The sequence below is a fragment of the Tilletiaria anomala genome (assembly GCF_000711695.1).
Source record: "Tilletiaria anomala UBC 951 chromosome Unknown K437scaffold_17, whole genome shotgun sequence".
Lineage (NCBI taxonomy): Eukaryota > Fungi > Basidiomycota > Exobasidiomycetes > Georgefischeriales > Tilletiariaceae > Tilletiaria > Tilletiaria anomala.
Window position 1 is genome coordinate 56,512 of NW_013547005.1, and position 23,530 is coordinate 80,041.

The 23,530-nt window shown below is 55.3% G+C and overlaps 10 protein-coding genes across 10 annotated transcripts; 6 read left to right on the forward strand and 4 right to left on the reverse strand.

Annotated features, from left to right (window-relative positions):
- Nucleotides 1-165: 165 nt before the first annotated feature.
- K437DRAFT_221710 (uncharacterized protein) lies at nt 166-1,075 on the forward strand (the record flags this gene model as incomplete). The annotated part of the gene is made up of 2 exons (XM_013389193.1): nt 166-257; nt 514-1,075. 2 exons carry the CDS (start codon nt 166-168, stop codon nt 1,073-1,075), a joined length of 654 nt encoding a protein of 217 aa, XP_013244647.1.
- Nucleotides 1,076-1,987: 912 nt separating this feature from the next.
- Nucleotides 1,988-4,835, reverse strand: K437DRAFT_293463 (actin-like ATPase domain-containing protein; the record flags this gene model as incomplete). The annotated part of the gene is made up of 5 exons (XM_013389194.1): nt 1,988-3,292; nt 3,366-3,587; nt 3,652-3,902; nt 3,933-4,652; nt 4,807-4,835. 5 exons carry the CDS (start codon nt 4,833-4,835, stop codon nt 2,112-2,114), a joined length of 2,403 nt encoding a protein of 800 aa, XP_013244648.1. The 3' UTR covers nt 1,988-2,111.
- A 1,264-nt stretch (nt 4,836-6,099) lies between these two features.
- Nucleotides 6,100-7,748, reverse strand: K437DRAFT_254900 (putative histidinol-phosphate transaminase). Its single transcript, XM_013389195.1, has 2 exons — nt 7,061-7,748; nt 6,100-6,980 (listed from the first exon to the last, which is right to left on the reverse strand). Exons 1-2 carry the CDS (start codon nt 7,676-7,678, stop codon nt 6,228-6,230), a joined length of 1,371 nt encoding a protein of 456 aa, XP_013244649.1. The 5' UTR covers nt 7,679-7,748; the 3' UTR covers nt 6,100-6,227.
- A 253-nt stretch (nt 7,749-8,001) lies between these two features.
- On the forward strand, nt 8,002-11,406 carry K437DRAFT_55569 (uncharacterized protein). Its single transcript, XM_013389196.1, has 4 exons — nt 8,002-9,416; nt 9,497-9,864; nt 9,952-10,338; nt 10,429-11,406. Exons 1-4 carry the CDS (start codon nt 8,138-8,140, stop codon nt 10,939-10,941), a joined length of 2,547 nt encoding a protein of 848 aa, XP_013244650.1. The 5' UTR covers nt 8,002-8,137; the 3' UTR covers nt 10,942-11,406.
- On the forward strand, nt 11,134-12,928 carry K437DRAFT_277823 (glycoside hydrolase family 13 protein; the record flags this gene model as incomplete). The annotated part of the gene is made up of 7 exons (XM_013389197.1): nt 11,134-11,202; nt 11,300-11,380; nt 11,421-11,436; nt 11,550-11,674; nt 11,755-11,775; nt 11,834-12,041; nt 12,351-12,928. 7 exons carry the CDS (start codon nt 11,134-11,136, stop codon nt 12,926-12,928), a joined length of 1,098 nt encoding a protein of 365 aa, XP_013244651.1.
- A 149-nt stretch (nt 12,929-13,077) lies between these two features.
- Nucleotides 13,078-14,352, reverse strand: K437DRAFT_254903 (putative 3-hydroxybutyryl-CoA dehydrogenase). Its single transcript, XM_013389198.1, has 4 exons — nt 14,219-14,352; nt 13,418-14,153; nt 13,235-13,340; nt 13,078-13,121 (listed from the first exon to the last, which is right to left on the reverse strand). Exons 1-4 carry the CDS (start codon nt 14,286-14,288, stop codon nt 13,086-13,088), a joined length of 948 nt encoding a protein of 315 aa, XP_013244652.1. The 5' UTR covers nt 14,289-14,352; the 3' UTR covers nt 13,078-13,085.
- Nucleotides 14,353-14,477: 125 nt separating this feature from the next.
- K437DRAFT_55450 (uncharacterized protein) lies at nt 14,478-16,401 on the reverse strand. Its single transcript, XM_013389199.1, has 6 exons — nt 16,078-16,401; nt 15,792-15,983; nt 15,581-15,693; nt 15,392-15,502; nt 15,255-15,318; nt 14,478-15,173 (listed from the first exon to the last, which is right to left on the reverse strand). The coding sequence occupies exons 1-6, from the start codon at nt 16,253-16,255 to the stop codon at nt 14,668-14,670; spliced, it is 1,164 nt and encodes a 387-aa protein (XP_013244653.1). The 5' UTR covers nt 16,256-16,401; the 3' UTR covers nt 14,478-14,667.
- Nucleotides 16,402-16,832: 431 nt separating this feature from the next.
- Nucleotides 16,833-18,639, forward strand: K437DRAFT_254905 (uncharacterized protein). The gene is made up of 7 exons (XM_013389200.1): nt 16,833-17,054; nt 17,168-17,225; nt 17,307-17,478; nt 17,571-17,723; nt 17,789-18,077; nt 18,165-18,467; nt 18,552-18,639. The coding sequence occupies exons 1-7, from the start codon at nt 16,958-16,960 to the stop codon at nt 18,602-18,604; spliced, it is 1,125 nt and encodes a 374-aa protein (XP_013244654.1). The 5' UTR covers nt 16,833-16,957; the 3' UTR covers nt 18,605-18,639.
- Nucleotides 18,640-19,306: 667 nt separating this feature from the next.
- K437DRAFT_55705 (uncharacterized protein) lies at nt 19,307-20,068 on the forward strand. Its single transcript, XM_013389201.1, has one exon. The coding sequence runs from the start codon at nt 19,509-19,511 to the stop codon at nt 19,974-19,976; it is 468 nt and encodes a 155-aa protein (XP_013244655.1). The 5' UTR covers nt 19,307-19,508; the 3' UTR covers nt 19,977-20,068.
- A 685-nt stretch (nt 20,069-20,753) lies between these two features.
- On the forward strand, nt 20,754-22,073 carry K437DRAFT_55707 (uncharacterized protein). Its single transcript, XM_013389202.1, has 2 exons — nt 20,754-20,924; nt 20,990-22,073. The coding sequence occupies exon 2, from the start codon at nt 21,146-21,148 to the stop codon at nt 21,866-21,868; it is 723 nt and encodes a 240-aa protein (XP_013244656.1). The 5' UTR covers nt 20,754-20,924; nt 20,990-21,145; the 3' UTR covers nt 21,869-22,073.
- The last annotated feature ends 1,457 nt before the right edge of the window (nt 22,074-23,530 follow it).

The following is a 23,530-nucleotide window of genomic DNA, read 5'->3' on the forward strand; positions in this document are numbered from 1 at the left end:
CACCGACAGCCAGCCTGTAGGTACACAAAACACGCTCTTTGTCAGACGCCCGTGGGCACCCAGCTCCTACACTACAGACGAACCCCCTCCACAAAGCAAGCCAAGAAAAGGCCGGGCAATCCTTATTTTCCTCTTTCATATTCATACTCCCTGACGATAGCCAATATGCTCCTCAAGAACATTGCCGCCCTCTTTTTCACCGCTGCGGCCGTCTCGCAGCCGGTTCTTTCCACCATCATCGTCACCCAGCCTGTTGCGTGAGTACGCGTCCGCTTCGACACCTCCTCATCGAACCGGGTGCCTCGTGCTGGAGTTCAACTTTTAGAGGCCTAAGGTGCAAGGAGGAGCTTTGGGCGGCACGCCAGGAAAATAGTTGTGCTGTTCCACTGGGAACATGGGACAATGGAAGTCCAGGATCAAACATTTTTACTACTTCAGCCCCTAGGCTAGGGCAGGAAGCGCATCAGCGTCGGGCAGCTCACTGACCTTCTTGGCCTCCCGCCTCTTTTACAGTTCGACCAACGGAAAGGGCGGGCAAAAGCTGTCGATCGAGTGGAACGACGACGGTAAGTCGCCCAAGCTCAGCAGCGACTGGGGCAGGATCAACATCTTCCTTGCCACTGGCAGCCAGAATGTACAGTTCAAGCTGGAACAGCTCGCGACGAACCTCGCGCCGGGCCTGACGTCGTTCCGCCCGACAATCTCGAAGAATGCCGGTCCGAACGCGATCAAGGAGTACTTCCTCCGCTTCGAGGGGACCAAGCTGCAGGCAAACGGCATCCCGCCGATGGCCTTCTCGGCCCGCTTCACGCTCACCGGCATGTCCGGCTCCTTCAATTCGACCATCATGAGCGCCAATAACGGTGCCACAGACCCCGTCACGGCCCTCGTGCCCACATTGACAAGCAGCAGTCTGAGCACGGCTCGCTCGACGCCCACCACATCCGCCAGCACCGGGCCCAGCTCCAACAGGTCCAACTCCACCTCGGCTGCCGCCCTCGCCGCTCCCGGCGTCGATGCGCTCGCACTCGGCCTCAGCGGCGCCATCGCCATCGCCGGCGCTGCGCTCTTCTAATCGACAAGAAAAGCGACATTCCACCCCCTGCACTGCGCCGCCCTCGCTCACAAATGGACACTTCTACACCGCCGTTACTACGGAACACTTGACAATTGGGGCGAAGTGGAGGGCGCAAAAAACGTTTTGATGATATCTATGGGAACTGTCGCAATTTCACACATACACATACGCTAGATCACCCGAGCGCGGAGCGGTGTCGGCGTCGCCATGGGCATTATTCCATGCGCGCGTGCAATATGATGTCGCGTCCGCCGCCGCCAACATCTGCATCATCAACATCACCATCCGTCACCAACATCCGTTATCAGCATCACTGCCAACTCTTTCAATGTAGCATTCGTGTATCTCACTCGCATGTTTTTCACTTTCTTTCCGACTTTCGCCCACCGGTGCCGCCTTCCTCCATCAGGTCGTCTGCCCACTTTCCTTTTCGTCCTCGTTCTCGGCCTCGAACTGGGTCTCGCCTCACCTCACCTCGTCTCGCAAGCACATACGTGGGCTTTTCCTTCCGCTCCTCGTCAAATGAAGTGCGCAGGAGTCGACTTGCATGGGCATACGTTACGTGCGCGTGCAGGTATGTATGTATGTAACGGCAGCAGCTGGCTCTCTGCGCGCATAAAGGCATGCTCCTTCGCACTGTCCTACACATTCCTCTCCTCCCTGTTCGTCATTGTTGTGGTCAGCGAGCAAGATAATGTAGACCGCTTCTCCCATTGAAGTTATCGGCCTGCCCGCACCGCTTCGTTTACCGGTCGGAATCGCCCTCGCGTTGATACACTCATCCTGATTAGCGTGCCACCACGTCTTGTTCAGTCTTATTTCTTCATCTTCCCTGGTGCTACGGCCGAGGTAAAGTACTGGAATCATGTCCATTCAAGGCAAAAATGGCTGGGGCATGTTCCATCTTGTGCATAGGTGAGTATGTACACGGTCCCAAAATGCTCCCGATTAGACATGACTGAACCTGTGAGAGAAATGAACGATAAGCGCCTACGACAAAAGGCCCCTCTTCGTGGCTCTGTCTCCCATGACATCAGTTCTGCACGCCTTGTTCCGAGATTGAGGCCTGCACGGCGCGCTGCTCTAGCGCCTGCCACCACTGCACGCGGCGCGCGTACATCGCCGTGCGCTCCTCCCGCGGCGATGCCACGACCACGACGCCCTCTTGCGCATCGACCTCCTCATCCTCGTCGTCGAGCGCAGACTCAAACGCGGACGCTGAAGCAGTAGCGTCCGCGGATGTCATGCCCAAGAAGCCACCGAGGCGCGCAGCACCACCCGCGCCGCCCATGGCTGTCGCAGTGCTGTTCGTTGTGAGCGTCGACGCGGCAGAGACGTTAGAGCTGAAAGAGGAGATGTGCATGCGCTTGGCGATGCGGCGGCGCAGCCGGCGGATATGCTTGCTTTCGCTGACCATATTTTCGAAAGAGATATCCTTGCGCGTCGGCATTGTGGCTTCTGTTGCGGATTCATGGCCGTCCGTAGTCGTGCTGTGGCCGTGCTTCATGGCGTGCTGTGCGTTGAACAGGCGCATGTATGCCCACTTCGCCTTGTAAGCCGCGGCGACGCTGCACGAGTTAAAGTCCGCGTTCTTCTTGTTGGCCTTCTTCACATTCACACTGACCTTCTTGCTAAAGTCGTCGGTGATCGCTGCGACACCGTGATTGTCCCCATCAGCATCAGCATCGTCCTGGTCCTGGTCCTCGACGAAAGGCTTGCACACTTCGCAGCCGAGCACGTCCGAGAGCGTCTGGATGATCGAAAGGTTGGCTGCTGCACCGCCGACAGCAAAGACGCGTTTCAGTGTCGCAGGTGCCTCCGGTGCTGTTGCGCCGCCGTGCCCATTCGTTTTGGATGAAGCAGAAGCGCAGTCCTTGTGCTGCTCGGATGCGAGAATGCCGCTGGACCGCACGCGGTAGTTGAGGAACTGCGACTGCAAGATGACCGGTGCATTGGTCTTCGGATCCTCGAATTCCCGCACTTCACGCGCCATGTCCGCCTGTAATGATGAAGAGCCATCCACGACGAAGCGCTGAACTTTGTACGCTCCAGAAGGGATGATGTCCGGCCTGTACCAGTAGAAGCCCATGGCGTCCTTTTGCCTCCCATCTTCGGTCGAGTGAAGGTTTGTGCTGGACTCTACGGCTTGATTGAACTGATCCCATGACTTATTGAAATACTGATCTCGGACATTCTCACGAGCGAGGGAGCCATCTGTGAAGCAATGTTTTCCCGTCAGAAAGCTGCCATCGCGTCAGTAGAGTGTACATGCTGTACATGCACTCACTTTTGTATACCAGCATGGCAAAATATCGAAGCTTGTTGCCATTGTTGCCGTTGCTGCTTTCAGACGAGGAGAGGTGCCCTGCCTCTAGTTCATCTTTACTCCGCGATACCAGTTGTGCGGGGTGCGCAAAGGTGTGGAATTCCGGATGCGGGTTGTAGGACGAGGTGGAGACAAGGATAGTGTCCGAGGTGCCTAGCGAGACGAGGCCTTCATTATCGCCCACTGTATAAAAGGCGACGAATTGAGCACAATGCCTGCAGCGACACAGGGTGCACCGAGTACTCACACACAAAGGACAGGTAGGTAGCCGGATTGTCACCTGTTCCAGGCGCCACGACACAGTCTTTAGGGAAGCCATAACGTTTCCTGAACCACCTCCCAATGTGCCCGACCACACGACCGTTGTCGCTCTCTACGACGCCAAGCTTCCTCTTGAGCTCCTTCGCCTTGGGGCCCAACTGTTGCTTCTCGCCTCCCTCGGCGCCTTGTTCTCCGGCGACGAATGCGAGAAGCTTCTCGTTCCACCCGCGTTCCGGCCTGCTCATATCTCAGAGGTTCATGCCGCACGCGTCGCTCTCGTCGATGCCGTTGATTTCACCGTCCGCACAGAGGAGGGTGGTTATAAAGCTACTAACGAGCGAAATGCGATCTGTCGCTTCGTATGCGTCCGGTTCAACTCGTCGAAAGCGTGCAATCTGTGGGCCTGTGAAGCGCTCGTGTGCCCTACTGCCCGTCAGACGAGCTAACTCGGTTGCTCCGCCGACACAGGCTTCCATCTCCCTGCATTCTGAGCTCGTGCTGCTGTCCTGCCAGTTGGGAATAATTTGACGAGAGAAGGCCCACGCGTCGAGTTGCTCCACGAGCCGTTTCTTGTAGTCAAGTGTGCTGAGCAAAGAGCTGGCCTCGTGGCTCCAGTAGACGCTGGCGTGCTGCTGCCCTGCAGCGCTAACGCCTCGTACGCGGTGCGTAGGCCAGCGCTTCTCCTTGATGCGGTCGCACAGCATGTCCAGCGCTTCGACACACATTAACACGGGCGAGTGCACCTCACCAGTTCCCTCGGGGCCCGTCAGCGTCCCGCCTTGGGTCGAGTAGTGCGGCAGGTCCCTGTCAAAGCGTACTTCGAGCTCGGCGAGCACTTCGAGCGCCGAGTCGAGCAGCGAGCATTTCAGCGCTTGCGTCGAGCAGTCTAAGCCGAGGAAGAGCGGCTCCCCCTCGTCCTCATCATCATTGTGACCTGCGCCGCTCTCGGAGCCAGCCGATGGCAGGCTCGCCAAGCTGCTGTGGGAGCTGGAGCGCGAAAGCGTCGCTTGGATCTGCAGCGCAAAGAACGGATTCTGATCGGCCAAAGGAATGGAGCCGGTGAAGAGGGCATCAGAGCGGGGGGTGAAGGGCGGGGGAGGGAGGCGGGATGTGCAGATGCAAAGGCGGCGCAATGGCAGACTGCCTGCGCGGTGTTTCGGTCGGCGACATGGTAGCCCCTTGTGGTTGCCTTCATCAACACAAAGGCCTTGGTTGTATGGAAGCGAAAGAGTGCGCGGCGTTGAAGGGTGGAGAGAGAAAGAGAGAGGCGATGGCGAAGCACTAGGTTTCGCTCGTCGTACATATATATATATACAAACCCCGCTCTCCAATGGATACCTGAGCCGGGAGTCAAATGCTCGTGGCTTCGTCTACCCCTCCGCAAACAGAACCGACGCAACAAATCACGACCACCTTTCCCTTGTCGGATATTTCGAACAAGCCCAACACCGATATCCACGACCGCAACCCTCAAGGGGCTTTGCCGTGCCCTACCCTACCCCAGCCTACATGGGTTCTCTCTCCAGCACACACGAGAGCCGTCCGTCGCCCTCTCCGCATCACTTCCCCTTCTCCAGGCTTCTCCACAGAAGATGAGAGACAGAGAAACGCACTTCAAGTCAGGTCTCAACTTGGGGAGAGGCCGTCACTAGCAGGTCACTGATCACCGGCTCGCTCGCTCCCCAGTCTCTCTTCTCGCGTGGCAGACAGTTGCGCCCTCGGCAATCTCTCTCTCGTGGGAACCAGCGCACTAACTTCAGTGCTTTATTCAGCAAAGCGGTGGCAGCCAGGCGCCGACGAGAACGGTGCACGTGACCCATATTTCGAGAACTAGGTTGTCTCTCTGTACCTGTCTCAACCCTCAGACCGTTTTGTGCTGCGCTCCTGCTGCAACCTCATACTAGGTAACGCATGCATACAAAGGGTGCGCAGTGCTTATTCGATACAATTCTTCATCATATGTACATACTACCAGGAGAGCAGGTGGAAAGTGGAAGCGAAGGGGCAAGCCGGGAAGGGAGGTAGTGAAGGCAATGGAAAGCGGTCACGCGCAGAGCATGAATCGGTGCTCAGCACGATGGCAATTCAGGCAATTCTTCTACCTCCCTGCCCGGCTTGCCCCTTCCCCTCCACCGATAGTCTAAGTACACAATGCATGCTTCGACCAAACGTATCTTGCTTCTCTCTGTCTAGCATGATGGTTTGTTAAAAGTACTTCAAATCGGCGCGAGCAACAGGTGGATGCATTTGCAAGGCATGAGCCTTCGCGGACTCGGGAAGCGCAAGACCGAGCCCGAAATGAGACCCCGCTGATGACGCCTCCGAATCATCCGAACGCAGCGAGACTACTAGCCCTTTATGGCCGTATAGTGCGACAAGCTATGCACCAACAGGCACCGACTGGATACTTTGACTACCTATGCTATCGTCTTCTAACCTATAATTAGATGCTTTCTGCGGCAGTATTGGCCCGCTGATTGTTCCGCCACAGATGTCTCGTGCCACGAGGCAGCATCAGGCTGAATTAGTGTAATGGATTCCTTCTATGCATATCCCAAAGTATCAAGCCAACAGTTCCCTCATAAGCTCAACGCATGTCTTGTTCTCCTCTTCTGTGCCGACCGTGATCCTCAAGGCGCCATCGCAGCCAAGCTCTTTACTCCGATCCCTGACGACCAGCCCATTTTGCTCGGCCATGGCTTTGTACACCTTGCCTGCCCGCGCACTGTCTGGGCGAGCACCCGGCTCTGAGCGCGGTCGATCGAGCACGACAGCGAGCAGGAAGTTCGCTTCGTTGTTGCCCAGGATCGGCCCGATGGACGGGATCGCCTGCAGATCCCGTGCCAGCCGGTCGCGGTTAGCAAGAAGCGTGCGAATGTTGGCGTGCATCTTGTCCAACCCTGGGTCTGAGAGCGCCAAGCTAGCAAGATGAGCGGTGGGCACCGAGATGTTGTACGGTGCTTTGGTATTGTTGAGGATCTGTATCAATGGCGGTTGCGCGTACGCGATGCCAAGGCGGATCGCGGCAAGGCCAAATGCTTTGGATAAGGTCTGTGTCACGATCACGTTTGCGTAGGAGTGTACCAGCTCCACAGCGGATACTGGCACTTCCGAGGTCGGCGACCGAGCGCCGAAACGAGCCTCCTCCTCGGCAAAGTCGATGTAAGCTTCATCGACTACGACTAGACCAGACCAATCGGGGAAGTCAAGAATCCGCTGAATGGATGAGATGGAAAGCAGTGTGCCCGTTGGGTTGCCAGGAGAACACAAGAAGAGAATCTTGATCGATGGGTCCGCACGAAGATTCTCCAGGACCTTCGTAATGGAAGTGAGGGGATCCAGGGTCAGCAGACGTTGGGGGAAATAGAACCACAGCCATCAATGTGCGTGCGCACCTTGTCCGTGTCAAGACTAAAGCGCTGCTTCTCCTCTCCTGCCGGCACATCCACTCGCAGTGGAATCTTAACGACTTCCAGGTCATTGACAGCTGCACAGACACAGTACATGCCGTATGTTGGCGGGCAGATTGCGATCTTGTCCTTGCCCGGTCGCCCGACGACGCGCTGAATCAGGTCGAGTACCTCATCGGAGCCTACACCGAGAAATACGTACGAGTCGTCCGGCACACCGCGCAGGGACGCTAAGCGAGGCTTAATGTTGTAGAGAGAAGGGTCAGGATACCGGTGCAGCGCAAGCGTATCTGCCGCGCCCGCGCCGTTGATCGGTGTTGCCATGCCATTCTGTGTTCCAGCCTGTGCTTGGGCAGACGATGACAATGATGCGAGAGCTTGGTGAGGGACCGATGCTCCCTCAGGCAAACAGTGACCCAGGCTGTTTTCATTGGCATCAAGCAGGATCCCCTCTTGGTAGTCGTCGCGTGCACAACGATAAGGCTGCAACGAGAGGATATTGGGCCGAATGATGGAAGAGAGCTTGAAGTGCGGCGGCTTGAGCCTGGTGCTCGGTTTTGCGCCTCCCTTGGACGAGATGCCCGGAACTTGGAGTGCAGACATGGCGAAATTATATTGGACCAGCAGGACTGACTAAGAGCAATAGTCCATCCACGTAACTCCTGTAGGCTGTGTGGGCTGACAATAACGGGATATATATCTGTCGAAAGCACCTCGAACGAGTCACTGCAGTAATGCAATACAAACTGCTTTTCGGACTTGTGCTTGGCCCAACCATTGCACCGAATAATGAATGACCCCAATTAAAGTCACGTGCGCCACCACGAACCATACCCTACACGCCACAGGAAGCTTGGCATTGAGATCGTGAACGAGAAGTCACCAATATTGGAGTAGCTATATTTCAAGGTCCTCAATACCACAAACGTGAAGCGACGCGGACACAGCCTCCAACGTTAAATAATCGGGACTGGAGAATATAATTCGCATGCTGTTTGGCGGAGTTTGTGCTGGGAGAGCCGCGAAACCGGGACGTAACCTCCGCGGCGCGCACCGTCCAGCATGAGCCCCTCAGAAACGCCAGCAGCAGCGCTTGCACTGGCACTCGAGCCACCCGTCCCTACAGCTTCTCGATCTGGCGGAGCAGGTTATGGCGCCGCATCTATAAGCGCTTATGATTTTTCCCAACTTGACATTCTCGCCCAGCAAAGACGCTTGCTAGAAGTCGGCGTAACTGGCGAGCTCATCTTCGAAAGTGCGCAACAGGCGGACCCGCCCCTTTCCACCAAGCTACAGAAGCTGTGGGCAGAGCGCGGAGACTTTTCAAAGTTCAGCACAAAAGCGCTGACCATCAAAGACAGCGAAGATGCGGACCAAGACGGTGAAGGAGATGGAACAATAGCAGTCCTGGGCATTGATGATGAGGACGATGATGGACATAGCGAAGGTAAGGTAGCTGGAGCAAGCGGGCAACAGACAGGGAACACTTCGGTCTCCCAGCAACAATCTTCCAATATTCATTCATCTGCAATGATCTCGATCCCGGAGATGATTGCATTAAAAGAGCGCATGCTAGCGCAGCTCACAGCAGCTCAGCACGCCGTACACTTTAGCAATATGCTCCTTTCGTTGCTCATTGCCGGTGCCAAACCTGCCGCTGCACCCACATTCGGTACTGCTTTAAAAACGGCTTCGCGCGCAGGATCACCGGAACTTGGTGCAGGAAAAGCTGGCAGTAGCACTGGCGGCGGTGGCGCCGGCGTAGGAGGCACCCAAGCAGCTGAAGACGGAGGGTGGGGCATTGATCCGTCCGTAATCGGCTTGACGCGGATCGCGCTCAAAGAAGACCCGAGCGAGTCACCCGCGTACTTGGGAGATACAGCGAACTCCGCTCGAGGAGATGGCCAAGGTCTTTCGGCAGCGCAGGTGAATGCGCTCAAGAGCGAAGCTGAGATCGCACATGAACGCGCACTCGCGCTCGGAATGCAACGGGATGGGATCACAAGCGCCATTGCGATTCTCCGACGCGGCGCAGAGCAGATACGGTCGGCCGTCGGGGCCAGTGCCTCTCCATCTGAGAGCGGCGCTGAAGCCGCTCAGCCGCAATCACCGAGTCGTAGAGCGCTCGCGGAGCGAATACGATGGGAAGGCCTGAAGCGTCTCAAGTCCGGAACCAGTACTGAGGCAGGCTTGAGCGGCGGAGGCGCATGGGGTGTCCGCGGTGGCAAGCCCATCGAGATGGAGATGCGGCGAAAATCAGGGCTTCTCGTTCAGGGCATGCCAAATGTGAACAAGGCCGAAGAGGCTAGAGACGCTTGGATTGGATGGGGAGTGCCAGAGTGTGAGTGCCGATGCTGACCATGCGGATTCCCCAAGCGGTTATTTAAGCAGCGAACTTTTTTTGCTGCGCTTTGTACATAGCGCACCCTCGCTATCGCCGGCGAACGCTCGCTTATTTTGCGTCTGAGGCGACTCTCGACTCGAAAGCTGATGGGCAAGAGTTGCCGGACGACCCGGCAGCCATTCCAGATCACATCATTGCCAAGCACATTGTTATACCAGACCGTCCTAACAAGCGACTGCGTGTTGCATTCAAGCTCCGCACAAGCGGAAAGGCTGCTCATGTTGCGGAGAGTAGCAAAGTTGTAGACGCAATAGGGGAAGAAGAGGTGCTGCTGTGCAGTGACCTGACCAATGGCGAAGAGTCAGCACAGAGCGCAGAAACAACCATCGATGCGGTACTGCAACGGGCTGTGGATGAGATTGCAGATGTGGAGCTTTTCGACGAGGTTAGCAGCTACTGCATTGGACGCGGTGAAGTTTGAAGCATCCACTGACACCACGTTTGACCTCCCGCTGGCGGAATGTACCTTCAGATTACACGACAAGCACGCCAGCTCTCCAGCACCTACGACATCAGCATCTCTGCTGAATCGGTAAAGCTGGCATTGACGCCCGATGTGACGCTTTCTTACGAGTTCGTGCCCACTTGTGTGACGTCGGCGACCCACGAAAAGACATCATCTTCAGCGCGTCATGAGGCTCATCAGGTTGAAGGAAAAGGGACTGCAGAGCACTATTCGCCAATTGCAGCAGCTCTTTGTTGGGTCGCACGGCTAGCGCTTGTGCAAAAGTACAAGCGAGTCGCCAGGGCGATGCAAGCTGGAGACGAGGCAAGCCTGGGCACTCATATGGTGCCCCATGCAAGTGAGGCAAATGCATCGGTGCTCGCGCCAGTCATTGGCCTTTTCCTCTACTGCAGAGTGAGTTGCTTGATTTCATTCTTTCCGTTGTCACTTGTTCTGTCTCTAACAATCTGAATTGCCTGTGGCACCGGCGCACGCGCCTCGCAGACGGCCAGCGCGCTCAAAGGAAAGCTCTCAGAACTCAGAACCGAATTTCCAGAGTGTACGCTGGTATTCGAGCCATTTGCAAGTGTGCAGGATGTGCAGAAGTGGTTGGCTAGCTTCATCGGCGGCATAGACCTGGCACGCTCGCAACTATGTGGGACAGTTACGGTGCTGCGTACGTCACTATCAGATCGGAAAAAGGCGCGAAGAGAGACATCTACTTCTGTTTCGAACGCCATCGGAAAGCCGCAGAATGAGCAGGAGCAAGAGCAGCAGCCACAACGAAAAAAGAACCAGCTCGTGCCTATCGCGCTGATCGAGCTCAGCTTCCCATCCGAAGCATCTATCGAGTTTCCGCTCAAGGAAAGCAGCACATCATCCGGCTCGGCTAAGGGCAATGGAGGGGTCAGCAGCGCGGGCGTCAGGCTTGATCGCGTCGGCGTCGATAAGGCAACAGAATATTTGCGAGAGGAGCTGAACCGACTTCGCGAGACTGCTGAAAGCTTCGGTGCTTGAGGAAGTCAGGAACTCTCTTTGGCTCCTTGCTGCTTTTGGAGGCGCATCAAAAGGAGTATATTTACATTGGCTTTACCTCGCACATCATATGCGCAATTTCCCTCCTACACAGCCACGAACCAACAGCTGCGTTTGATGAACTCTCGACGCGTCGTTGACCGTGAGCTACGTCTTCTTTTAACCGTCGCCTACATGTACCTCTCATTCTTTCCTCTTTTCATCCTTTCTACTGCCCTTTCTGCCCCCTTCGCCGGTAAGCGGGTCCAGTAGCGATTGTTCTGTTGTCATGACCTCCTCCACGCCTCGTCATGCCCTGCTCAGGGACCCCAAGTCAATTTTTACCTTGTTGAATCCTTAGAATGGTACACTCGTATCTGGCGCGCTCTGGCAGTGGCTTGGGGACAAAGCTAAACTCTTTGCGCATATGGGCATTACCCCTGTGTGGTCTCCCCCTCCCCGCTTACAAGGCCTAATCACAGCATGGCAATGGAGATGGTGAGCACTTGCATGCAACCACGGTGGCGACTACTGCTTCCACCGTAGGGATTGCAATTGCACTCAAGAGGATGGCGCTGGTCGGCTTGATAATACGCCATTCAATTCCACAGCGTATGATCTCTCGAATTTTGGAGAGTACATCAAGAATTCGAATGCTGAGAACGCTGAAACCAGGATCAAGTACGGCACAGAGGATCAACTGGAAGTGACGATGAAGACGCTTCGCGAGAACGGTGTTGGTTGCGAGTTCGAGTGGTTACGCCTCACCCGTGTCACTGGCTAAGCTGACGTAACTTTTGGTGTACCGCCCAATAGATCGGCATTTACCTGGATGTGGTCATGAATCACATGATTGGCGCTGACGACAAGGAAACCTTCCTCGCCCCGTAACGAGAACGATCGACCTTACGAAGGTACAGCGGACCAAATCAAAGGATGCACCAAGTTCAAGTTCCCCGGTCACGCAGGCAAGTACAGCGACTTCAAATGGAGCTTTCAGAGTTTCATTGGCGTAGATTGGGATGACAAAAAGCAAGGAAAGCGAATGTTCCGCGTTGCGGGTCGTAGAAAGATGTGGGCGCAAAATGTCGACGGTGAAAAAGGTGGATACAATTTCTGATGTGGGTGCATGCGAGTCCCATCACTATGGCGGCTCGATTTTGATGCTTCTCCAACAAGGGTGCCAACAATGACCATTCACAGCCGGATATCCGTGGAGACCTGCTCAATTGCGCAAAATGAGTCATTTGCACCTTTCCCCTCGAGGGCTTCCATTTCGACGCAATCAAACATATCTCCAGGAAATTCGTCTTCGGCTTTGTCAAGCACGTCTGGGCGGAGGCGCACAAAGTATCGCGCTGAGCAGACGGGAGTAAACAAATTGGTTAGTCCGGGCCTGTTCAGTGTCGGAGAACACTGTAAAAACTCTGCCAAGTCGTGCGAAGTACACCTCGACAGCTTTACAGGCGAGCCCTCCTCCCACTTCGATGCTGCGTTGCACTACTACTTTGAAGAGGCAGTTGAGGCAGGTTTGGATTGTGAATTGCTCAATATCCTTGAAGGGTCCATCCGGCAAACGCGCCAAGATGAAGCTATCACACTCGTTAACAACCACGACACGCAGGCAGGCCAGGCACTCGAGCCACCCGTCCCACTGGCCTTTATGCCTTTGGCATACGCCATTATCGCTCTGTGCGAGAGCAGCACGCCCTGCGTCTTTGTCGGCGACCTCCACGGCTGCCACGGTCAGGTTAAAGATCAACCTGAATTGCTGATCATGCCAAATCTTGTTACCCTTATCGCTGCGCGTAGGCACTTCGCATATATGATGCAGAGGGATTGCTGGGAGCACCCCAGCTGCATCGGCTGGGCGCGGGGCGGTGACGAGCACGGGCACGATGGCTGCATTGTCGGGCTTTGCATTGCGGATGAGGGGGCACCAAGGGATGGAGATGGGGAAAGGGTACGAGGGTCAGCCAGGTCAATGTGACTCGTCAGCATCAGTAGAAAATTAAGTCAACGAATACGTTGGGAGGAGCTCAAACGCTAAGCGCACAGCTGCTCAATTTGGGTCTGGGAGGATGCGCAGAAAAGAAAGGAGCTTCCATGAAAGCGAGGCTGAGTTGAAACAAATTGATTGTGCTATTTTATACTCTGGTATCAGATGGGTAGTCGTAAAATCCCTGCAAGCATTCATTTCGATTGTAACAGTAAATGTCAGTAAGAGGAACGAGTAGCAATTGCATTTTGCCTTTATCACAACTATGCATGCAACGGGCTTCGATCGCAGTTTCACCTTTCCGCTCTTCTTTCCATACCAGCCGGCATCAACCATGCGCCCAAGCAAGACAGAGGGCCTGTACTTCGAGTCGCATGTTTCGCGATACATGGTCTCCATGATGCTGTTGTGAGAAGTATATTGGTCAGCAAAACGGTCGCGAAATTCCAGAACAGCGTAGGAGTCAGTGATTGTTCTCACTAAAGGCAGGTGTCGAGGCCGATGAAATCTGCCAGTGCCAACGGGCCCATGGGGTGACCCATACCGAAGCGGAGACATGTGTCGATGTCCTCCTTGCTTGAAATGCCCTTCTCCAGTGTCATTATCGCCTCGTTGATGAAGGGCATCAGCAGCCGGTTCGAAACAAAGCCGGGTACGTCGGTGCTATGTGTGACCGTCTTGCCGCAGGCCTCGGCGAATGCGTGCGCACGGTCGACGATGTCCTTACTGGTCTGAAGTGCCGGGATGAGCTCCACGAGCTTCATGACCGGTACCGGGTTGAAGAAGTGCAATCCGAGCACGCGTTTCGGCCCTTCAATGGCATCTTCCGAGCCAGCCTTTGCATTCTCTGCGATGGCACTGGCTGCAATTTTTGTGACGGAAATGGAGGATGTGTTCGTAGCGAGGATTGTGGAGAGTGGTAGTGTTGACGCGAGTGATCCGAAAATCTTTTGCTTTACGGCTAGCGACTCGGTAGCGGCCTCGATGACCATTTGGGGTGAGTCATCGCTGCTCAACTTAAGCGCGGGGATGCCATCGACGGGGTGCAGGCGCGCTTTGGCCGCGTCGGCTTCCTCCTGCGTGAGCTTGCCCTTGCTCACATCCTTGGCGAGAAGCTTGTCGAAGAATGCTACACCTTTCTTCAACTGCGCTGGTGATGCGTCACAGAGCAGGACTTTTGGAACCTGGGCTTTGACTGCCGCGACAAATGCGATGCCTGCAGTGATATAAGGTCATCTTGTCAGCGATTGACACGAGCCACGATGCTAAGAGGCAGCTCACCAAGTCCCATCTGGCCGCTGCCAATGACCCCGAGCGTCTTGACGCCATGCTTTGCTGCGTTGACCGCCATCTTTCAACTCCTGTTCGATACCTTCGACAAGTTGCTTGACGATCTTAACAGCTTGAGATCAAAGGGACTGCGAGTACAGAAGGGTGTGAATGAGAGTATTAATATGGCTAGGCGATCAACCGCAAAGCCAGATTGCCTCTCGGCGGCCCGTTCCATCAAAGCCGACGATATCCGCTGGACGCGGTGCAATTCTAAGGCGCGTTCGTCGCTTCGTCTGGCAACAAATCGACTCAATTCAGATCCACCTTACTCCCAAGATATGGGCCGCAGAATGGATGCAATGCTGCTCCGTGAGTTCGGGTGTAAAGGTGTAGATGGGAAGTGTACGAGTACATGTGGAAAGTCAAGGTAAAGTAAAGCTATTGCGGCATGGCTCTCTTCACCGCCCGCTTCCCGAGATGGCCATTGCGTCAGACTTCTCCACTGTCCCTGCAACATCCACCCTGGGCGATAATGCTTCGTCACCATTGCCAATGCTTGCTGGCGATACATCCAAGGTATCCGTCGCAGGCTTGTTCGTCGAGCCCGCTGGGAGGCCTTTCATGAGCTCATCGTAGCTCTCTGGGCGCATGCGCAACCAGCGCATCCGTGGACCGCTCTTTGCGTGCTCGCTGACCCTGAACCCATAGATGCGCGGCGTGTAGAGCCGCTCATTCGGTACTTTTTGGCCAACCAGGTGCGGCGGCATGTGCGAGTCGCTCCCGCGACCGTCCGGAAAGCCGCCCATGGCGCCTACGCCAGACTCGTCGACGGCGGAAAAGTGCGACGACGGCAGGAGCGGGTTGAGTGATTTCTCATTCGACCCCGGTGGCGCGATGGGCGAGGGTGCAATGTCGCGGTAGCATTGGAAAAGGAGGTGCGGAAATGTTGTCCCAAAGAATGCGCCTGGAAACATCCGAGCCAATGCGCAACGAGCAGCAACAGATCAGTATTTCGCCGCGCAGCTCACGTTGGGAGAGCACTTACCATCGACACCGTGGAATCGGGAAGATGGAGGGGCGTAGCAGTCGAAGCAATTGGGACAGTAAAGCTGTAGAATGTGCGTTTGTCAGCTTTCACACTGAGTGCAGAGGGGTTCACGAAGGGTCGCTCCAGGAACATGCCTTAACAGTGTCCAAGCCTGGCAGGTCCGAGCGTCCGCATGGAAGGACTGGGTGCGAATGGCAGAATACCCGCGGGCAGTATCCAAAGTGACCACTCTCGAATTTTTCGACCTATTTCAAGAAAGAAGAGGCAAGGGGTCAGGAAGATGCAGCGTGGGCTTCTTGATAGATGGGCTGCGGGACACTGACCATCTGTTGTAAGCCTTGTCGCGTAAGGATATATCGCTGATGAATCAACCCATATAACAGCTCGGCTGATGACTCAACAATCGAGACATCTGGGATCTTCGGAGAGTCTTCTTCTGTGCCAAATACATCATCAGAAAGCATCAGTTGAGCAGCCCATATTCCATCGGCCATTGAGTGCAAAAGCTCCACGAGGGCGGCTGAGCGGACTTACGTGGCTCAACGTCCAAAATCATCTCAAGAGCTTCGCGATAGAAGGGTACCAGCGCATTTAGCCCGGTCAGATTGAAGTCATCTTCGATAAAGTCCTCGCTGACTTCTGCAAAGTATTCGTGTCCCGGCAGTGAGCAGAACCAGGATATCCATGTTAGGGAGTCTGTCCCCGATTCTGATGCCGACTCGGATTCTTCTAATAAAAAATCAAGGTGTGAATCCAAGAAAGCTCATGAGCATGAAGAGTTCTGCCCATTGATTGCACTCTGAGACTCAGTGTTTCTCACCTTCCAGATCGTCCTGGCCCATCATGGCATCCCCAACGGCTTCTTCATTTTCGTCTTCTTCTTCCTCTTCCTGATCTTCGTCATACTCGGCCTGCATGGCCTCCGCCCCCTCGGCGGCGATCATACCCTGCTCCTCGTCCTCGAACAGAGGCCCAGAAATCTTGTTTCCGGCGGACATGTCCCTTACGATGCACTTTCTATCTTCTGCCCTTCAATGGTTTGAGAGAATGATGGGCACTGTCTCCCGCCTTGATCCACTATCTCCCTGTGGTTGTACAGCTGCTAGTTGGGGAGTGGTACCTCCTGATCCTCCCGATTGGATGGAAGGTGAAAACCGGAAATTGACAAAGTTGCTTCGGAGGCAGCACCAGACTGCTGTCTGTGAGATGGAAGTATCCCCTGGGTGCCCGAGTCGTACCGCTTTGGCTGCGATCGATATCAGAGCAGGGAAGCAGGGCAGACCTTCACTGTCAGTCGCTGGTGGTCAGCCGCCGCAAGCTGTGAGGTGCTGCAATCAACCCGGGATGAGCGAGATCAAGCTTGTTGGCCCATTCTGATGGTGAGTCTGCGATGGGTCTCTCTCTCTGTCTTCCTGCCTTTTCATCGACTCATCCAGCCAGGCAACAATCTGGCGGAAAGTGCTGCAGTGCTGTGCTCTATTGTGTATTGCGCTCAGATTGATGCCACCCAAACCAAAAACGGGGATTCAGATTCACGTCGCGCTCGCCTCTCGCCTTTCACTCGTCATGCTGCGCGTCTCCAACACTTTTGCACCCTGACGCATCGATCGACCTCCTTTCCTCCCATATCATGGCTTCATGTGCGGAGGTGCAACAGATGGCCAGCAGCGGTGCCTGTAAACGATCTGTATATGTGCAAAATGACGCAGACACGCCCGGCAGAGGAGCCGGCAGAAGTTTCGGGTGCCAGTAAACGCGCGCGGACCGCGGGATCGAAAGCGCATGACGTGACGGAGGGTGAGCTGCTTGCTCGGTATGGGCGACTGCGAGGCGCTTTCGTGCTCGTCGCGCATCGAAACTGTAGCTATATACTATGCCATCTGACTGCATTCTTCTTTGGACGCCTGCAGAGGAGGCCGCGCTATATGATCGTCAAATCAGGCTTTGGGGCCTAGAGGCGCAAAGTCGGTGAGTGTGACCCCCTCTCAGCCTCACGTCGCCAAAGCTTACGGGCGATGGCCGAACATTGGCACCGTCATGCGCATACAGCATTCGAAAAGCGCACGTCTTAGTGCAAAATATCCAAGGCCTCGCAACAGAGGCAATCAAGAACATCGTTCTGAGTGGCATCGGCAGTCTGACGATCGTCGATGCAAACGAGGTCGCAGAGGAGGACCTGAGTAGCGGCTTCTTCTATCGAGGAAATGATGTGGGGAAGCTGGTAAGCGCAATATGCTCTTGATACCATGATCCGCCCGAACACGATGCTTATACTGTGAATGCATATCGTGATTGTGTCATCATTCTGGGTAGAGAGTTGACGCTGCCGCGGCGAGGATCCAAAATCTGAACCCCCTTGTCAAGATCAACACTCTGTCAGATGCAAGCGTGCTCAAGAACAAGGAGAAGCTTCGCGCGATGGCCCTCGATGTAATTGTTGCTACATCTGGCAACAAGGAGGAATTGGTGAGTGTGTGCCACCATTTTGGAAGCGCTACACATACTGACTTATGTCTCCTGACTTTCCCTAGGTTGCACTGAACAAGATCTGCCGCGAGCTATCCCTGAAATTCTATGTATCTCAAGCGCAAGGGCTAGGAGGATGGCTCTTTTCCGATCTCGGTGACTCGGCGGAGTACGTCGTGGAGCGCTCGGCTAATACAGGGGGGCAAGCCGCGGCGGGCCCGCCCGTAAAGAAGAAGTTCAAATATTCGCAGCGATTTGTGCCGCTCAACGAGGCACTCGCAAAGGAGTGGAAGGGCATGAATGAGCGCAAGCTGAAGAGACTCAAGCTAAGTGCGGGCTTTTTTGGTACGCTTGGTGAGTCCAAGGACGAAACCGGCAACGCGCAAGGGGCCAGTCAGGCAGCCTGGTTAACGCAGTGCTAACCGCATGAGTCAATTGCAGCGCTATGGGAAACCCCGGAAGCATCGCCGTCCGAGCTCCGAAAGCGAGCAGAGGTGATCATGGAGGCCAAGGGCGTCGATCCATCCGTCGCCGACGGCGTAAATGACGAATTCTATCAGTCACTTCATGTCGCAGTATCATCCTCATCGACGGCTTCGGCGAGCGACGGCGGCGGTGGAGGCATCGGCGACTTTGCACCGACGACTGCCGTCCTTGGCGGCCTTTTGGGTCAGGCGGTACTAAACGGGCTGGGTGGACGGGAAGAGCCAATCGTTAATTGGCTACAGCTTGACAGTCTCGCAGGTAAGTCGAAAGTACAGCTCAGGAAGGTTGCGTTTCATGTTGACGGTAAGAGCCTTGAATTCTCTCCTTCTTTCTTCCCTGCAGGGCAAGCTACAATCCATAACCTTGGCGCTGGAGAGCCTAAACTTGTAGTATAAGTGAATGGTAGCATCTGATGATATCCTGATATCAGTAATCCAAGTAAACTACTGTGAAGGTCGAAGCCGTCCTCTTCTGTTTCGAGTCTCTCCCCGCCTGCCTGCACGCGCTGCAGCTAGCATTTGGCACTGTGCGAAATATCCGAGATTCGTCATTGTAATGGTTGAGACGAGTTTTGACCTAAAGAGCAAGGCAAGCATCTCAAGCAATGCGCTTTTACCAAAGAAGTCCGAGCGGAGCTGGTAGCGCTCAATCTAGCCTTGCCAAAGGCGAGCATGTCACGCTACTTCAGAGTCGGGAGTCTGGATTCGGCGGGAGCGCTTGAGTGCATGAGCCTCTGCATTTCGTTGACTTGAGGCCACACCGTTCGTATGAATGCATCAGGTAGCGAGGTCCATTATACCGCTTTCTGTGGCACCCCGGACATGCAGGATTGGTCGTAGCGTCAAATACACCGTCAGGCGCAAAGTCGTTTCCCCCAACGGTGATCGGCGTCATCGCGGAAGCAGTCACGGCCTCATGTGACTTTCGATCTCTGCTCGCCTACACGCAGACCTCAAGAGCACATCGGGAGGTGATATAGGATGCTGTCAGGAAACACCCTCCGGGACTGCCAAAGTCCGCGCAAGAGCTTATCTGCAAGGAACCTGGATCCAGATTCATCCGCCTTCCACCGTTGCTTGCCGCCTCCATTCCGACACTGACGGATACATACTTCGCATCGACGCGGTACCATGATCCGGGGATACTAATGCACGGTCAAGCATTCGGACTGATGCTGGCGCAGGTCGAGAAGCAGAGCGTCACCATCATCAAATTTCACTGATATCCTCCTGCGCAAGTCGCCCTCAATTTTGATCACGAAATCTTGTTTGTCGACCAAAAGCAGCTCTTTGACGAAAGATGGAGCTTGACTTCAAACCGATTCCGGCTCACCAGTCACCCAGTTACAAGCGATGGAAGTACCAGTCCCGTGGGGTGACGAGCAAGACATGCTCCGAGTCATCTATGCCGAGACTCCACACGAAGCCTTCTTTCACTCGCTGGAAGACAAGTTCTTCAAGTGGTCACTGGACTCGCGAATCTTGTCGGCGACGGACAAATCGACGGCTGAGAGGGCATGCGAGATCTTCGAAGTATATCCTCGACAGCCATGTGCCCAATTTGACGGGCTACCAGCTCTATGGCGGTTCGCAACCGCCCACGGCCCGCTCCAAGGACGACTGGGTTGCAAGTCTGCCTGCTCCCAGACGCCGACTTCCGCATCAGAGAGGATGTTGCCAAGACATTCGCCCCCAAGGCGCCGGCAAACAGCGACACCTACATGCCCCGCACGTACTTCAGCATCTCGCTAGGATATCTACATGTTGACTGGCAATGCAAGAAACGTGGCTTCGCCCGTTGCAATGTCTTTCGCGGATCCTTCGAAGCAGAGCTGCTGCTGTTGGACCTTGTGGCTCATCAGTCGAGTGGGCCGCGCTATAAGAAGCCAGATCAGCGGCCCGCCTTGAACAACCGGCGAACGACGCTGTGGGGAGGTAAGAGTACCGTGCACTACTCCGCAAACAGCCTGCTATGCGTGTCTCTCGCCGATTGAAGCAGTATTGATATTCGCACAAGAGCTTCCTCTGAAGACGGTTGGCCATCGAAGCCTACGGAAGTCTTCGAGCCGGATGAGGACATGGAATCATCGGAATCTACCAGGAATAGGCCGTATGCGTCAGCCATGACACAGGCGAGATCCTGGTCTTCCGCTGCAAGCCGCCCTTGACCACCTGTCTCTTATTATTGGGCCCGGCGGCCGACTTTACTTCGTGGATGCCGACTTTTGTGGGTCTCGGAGAAGAGAGGGAAGGATCGCCAGCGAATAGAGAGCACCATCTGCTCAGAAAAAAAATTTGGCACCTGTGCACACTTAGAAGAGCGTCTAGGGATGTTCGAGTTCGGCCAATTACATGAAGGCACCTGCGATCAAGCTGGAGAACGGTGTTGTGAAGACGAAATCGCCGGAACTAGTAAGTGACTTTTCTGATCATTTGATGTACATGAATTTTCTTGTCCCTGCTGCTTTGAGCCAGACCGTACCGTAATGAAATCGGTCCCGCGCGCACGCGATCACGTCGCCCCCTACCGCCCGTCGCATTCGACGAACATGGGCCTCACTTCTGCGTCGAGTACGATCACCACCACTACCACGAAGAAGTTCTCGTTCATGTCCGCGGCTTAGCCACGTCTCCCACCCGGTTGCAGCTGACGCTGGAGCATAGTTCACATCCCAGAGCCAATTTCCATCGGCGACTACGCTATCAGCCGCAAGGGGTACGTCTGCTATCTCGGGACAGCAGCAGAGCTCCTGAGGCTCACGCGTACTGGGGACTACGAAGTTTCGGACCCAGTCATTGTCAAGCGGAGGAGGCCGCTTTGATGGCTGGGATGACAGCGAAGACGACATTCAACCCTCTGCGGTTGATTGGGGTGAAGTTGATGATGGCAGTGTCTGAGGTAATGCGCACGCCACCTCAGCGTGGAAAAATGAGACAATGAATGGAGGAACTGCTCAGTCACATTGTGCGCAGAATCGAACAGGAGACTATTCAGTGCATCGCGCCGGTACCAACAGACCAATCCTCCCGATCTTCGGAGGAAGCCCAGACAGGGACGGTTGGAGCGATCAAGGGAAGCTGCCCCCATTGAGGCCCGACTACGCTCCTTCCCAGTGGAATGCGCCTGATGGCACGCTTTCTGGTGATGCTCCAAGAGCTGCTGAGTGCAGTGGGTGGAGCACCACTCCACCACTTGGTCAACCGTCGTCCGCACGTGACCATCAAGGGGATGGCGATACCGCGGCTGAAATAAGAAGCGAGCGCTTGCTGGATGCCGCTCATAGTGACTGGAGTCCCGAACCAGAGCCGCATGCGGGAGCACACGGAGGGCAAGGGCATGCCTCTTATGCTTCACAACGTATCTACGGTCCCGAGTATCGAAATAGAAGTGTAGCTTGGACTCGAGAGCGAAAAGATCACCTTCACCTCCAGCTGCCCCCACTGCTCATAGCGGCTGGTCACCGAAAGCGGAAGGTCCGCGTCCACCACAAACCTCATCATCCGCCGTTGCCTCGGCGGCAACGCGACGCTCCGCCAGACATGACTCTGACATTTCTGCTTCGCAACGCGGTATCAAAGACAAGCGGCACGAGGCGCCGCCGATACGAGGGGGATGCAGTTCCTGTGGTCTTTCTAGTGATCATCACGATGGCCGCTTGAGGTGGCAGGAGCATCGCGACCCGGGACGACGAGAAGATGGAGCCGAGGCCGTCAGACCCTTTCGAGCTCAGTAGACCGATTCCCAAACCAGAAGGTACTCGTGCACAGACTGTGCAGTGACACTCGGCGGCGTTTTTTATACTCGGGGGTCCTTGGGCGAGGGTCGACATTCTTTGTCTCAGCGCATTCGCAGCCACCGAAGGTCGAGATCAATGGAGATGGATTAAGGGGAGCAGTTGTGCAGGTGAGCTCAAGGCACGAAGCACGGTAGGACCACACACGCAGCGGATGGATATTTGAGCTGGCAAAGCGGGTGAGAGGGGCGCAGGAAGAACGGCCATCTCGCCCGAGTGGCGGAGATCGCATGCACGCCTCGATTTCTGGCTCACCGCATCGCGGCAACGTAACGGCGGGCGGAGGGGGGGTGAAAGGCCGCAGCCACATCAGTTTTCTTCGGGGGCACCGCAAAAGAGCAGCAGCGGATGGACGCCAGAGCCGGAAAGTCCGACTCCTGACCCTCGGCCACGGCCGTCGTAAGTTCTGACTTGTGAGGGGCGAAGAAGTCGGCTGAGGCCATTCTCTTCACATTTTGAAACACGAAGGGGCTCACACAGGACACCAATCACGGAAGAAGCGCAGGCACCTACTCACTAGGGTTTTGAGCAGCAAGTGCGCAGCGGTTGGTCACCCGAGGCAGAAGAGCTGCCAGGTTCATCTACTTCAAGGCGTTTGGCGAATCCGCCTCGCCAAAAAATGAATGTGTGCGTCTCAGAATGCTACATTGCGACACGCTGAGGCGCCAAGACGCGAGGCTGACACCAAGACTCCGGGGCAGCAGAGGGTCATCTTACCTCTCGAAGTGAGGAGGCTAAGAAAAGTTGTCCGCGGTGGCTGGAACTTAGAGCCGATGGGTTCAGACGATCAGAATGAGCCCACGCGGCCAGGGAATCAGGCCACTGATTCACATCATATGCTTTCCAAGTTCTCCAATTTCCTAGTGTAACAACGAGCGTGGATCGCGCAGGGAGAACGCGAGAGAAGCGGAGCAGGCTTGCGTTCACCATGAAGGCACAAGAGATGTGCGTAGCAGTTGGACACCAGAATCAGCACGGCCATTGAGTCGGATTGGATCGGGCCAGCGAGTCAAGCCGATTGATCGACAGCGAGTGCGCGTCCCTCATTCGCTGCAGCGCAGTGATTGGTGCCAGCAGCGAGGAGTGGGCAAGGATAGAAGAAAAACAGCAGGGAACCTCTCCTTACCCTGACGTTGGACAGGACGAGCACAGTGAAAGGTCACCAGATCCATCGATGCAGGCGGAGGTATGTGCAGAACAGTAGCAGATGTGCTAAAGAAACGCTAGTGCTTATTTGAATATCTTCATCTTCTTAATTGCGCATACAAAGTCGTAACTTGCAAAACGTCGGACCAGCGCCGAATTCCAAGAGGGATCGCGGCCTTTGTTCCCACTTCACGTCCCACGACAGGTCGCCCGCAGCGGATGGTCACCTGAAGAAAATCGGAATGCACTACGGCGAGCTGAAGCTTCAAACCCAGGGTTTGTGCCGCAGGATCACCGCCATGGTGAGTTCCCTGTTTCACCCGCTCGTGCTCCTCCGGCAGGGACGCATAGCGGATGGACACCAGAGCCCGATGGCATCACT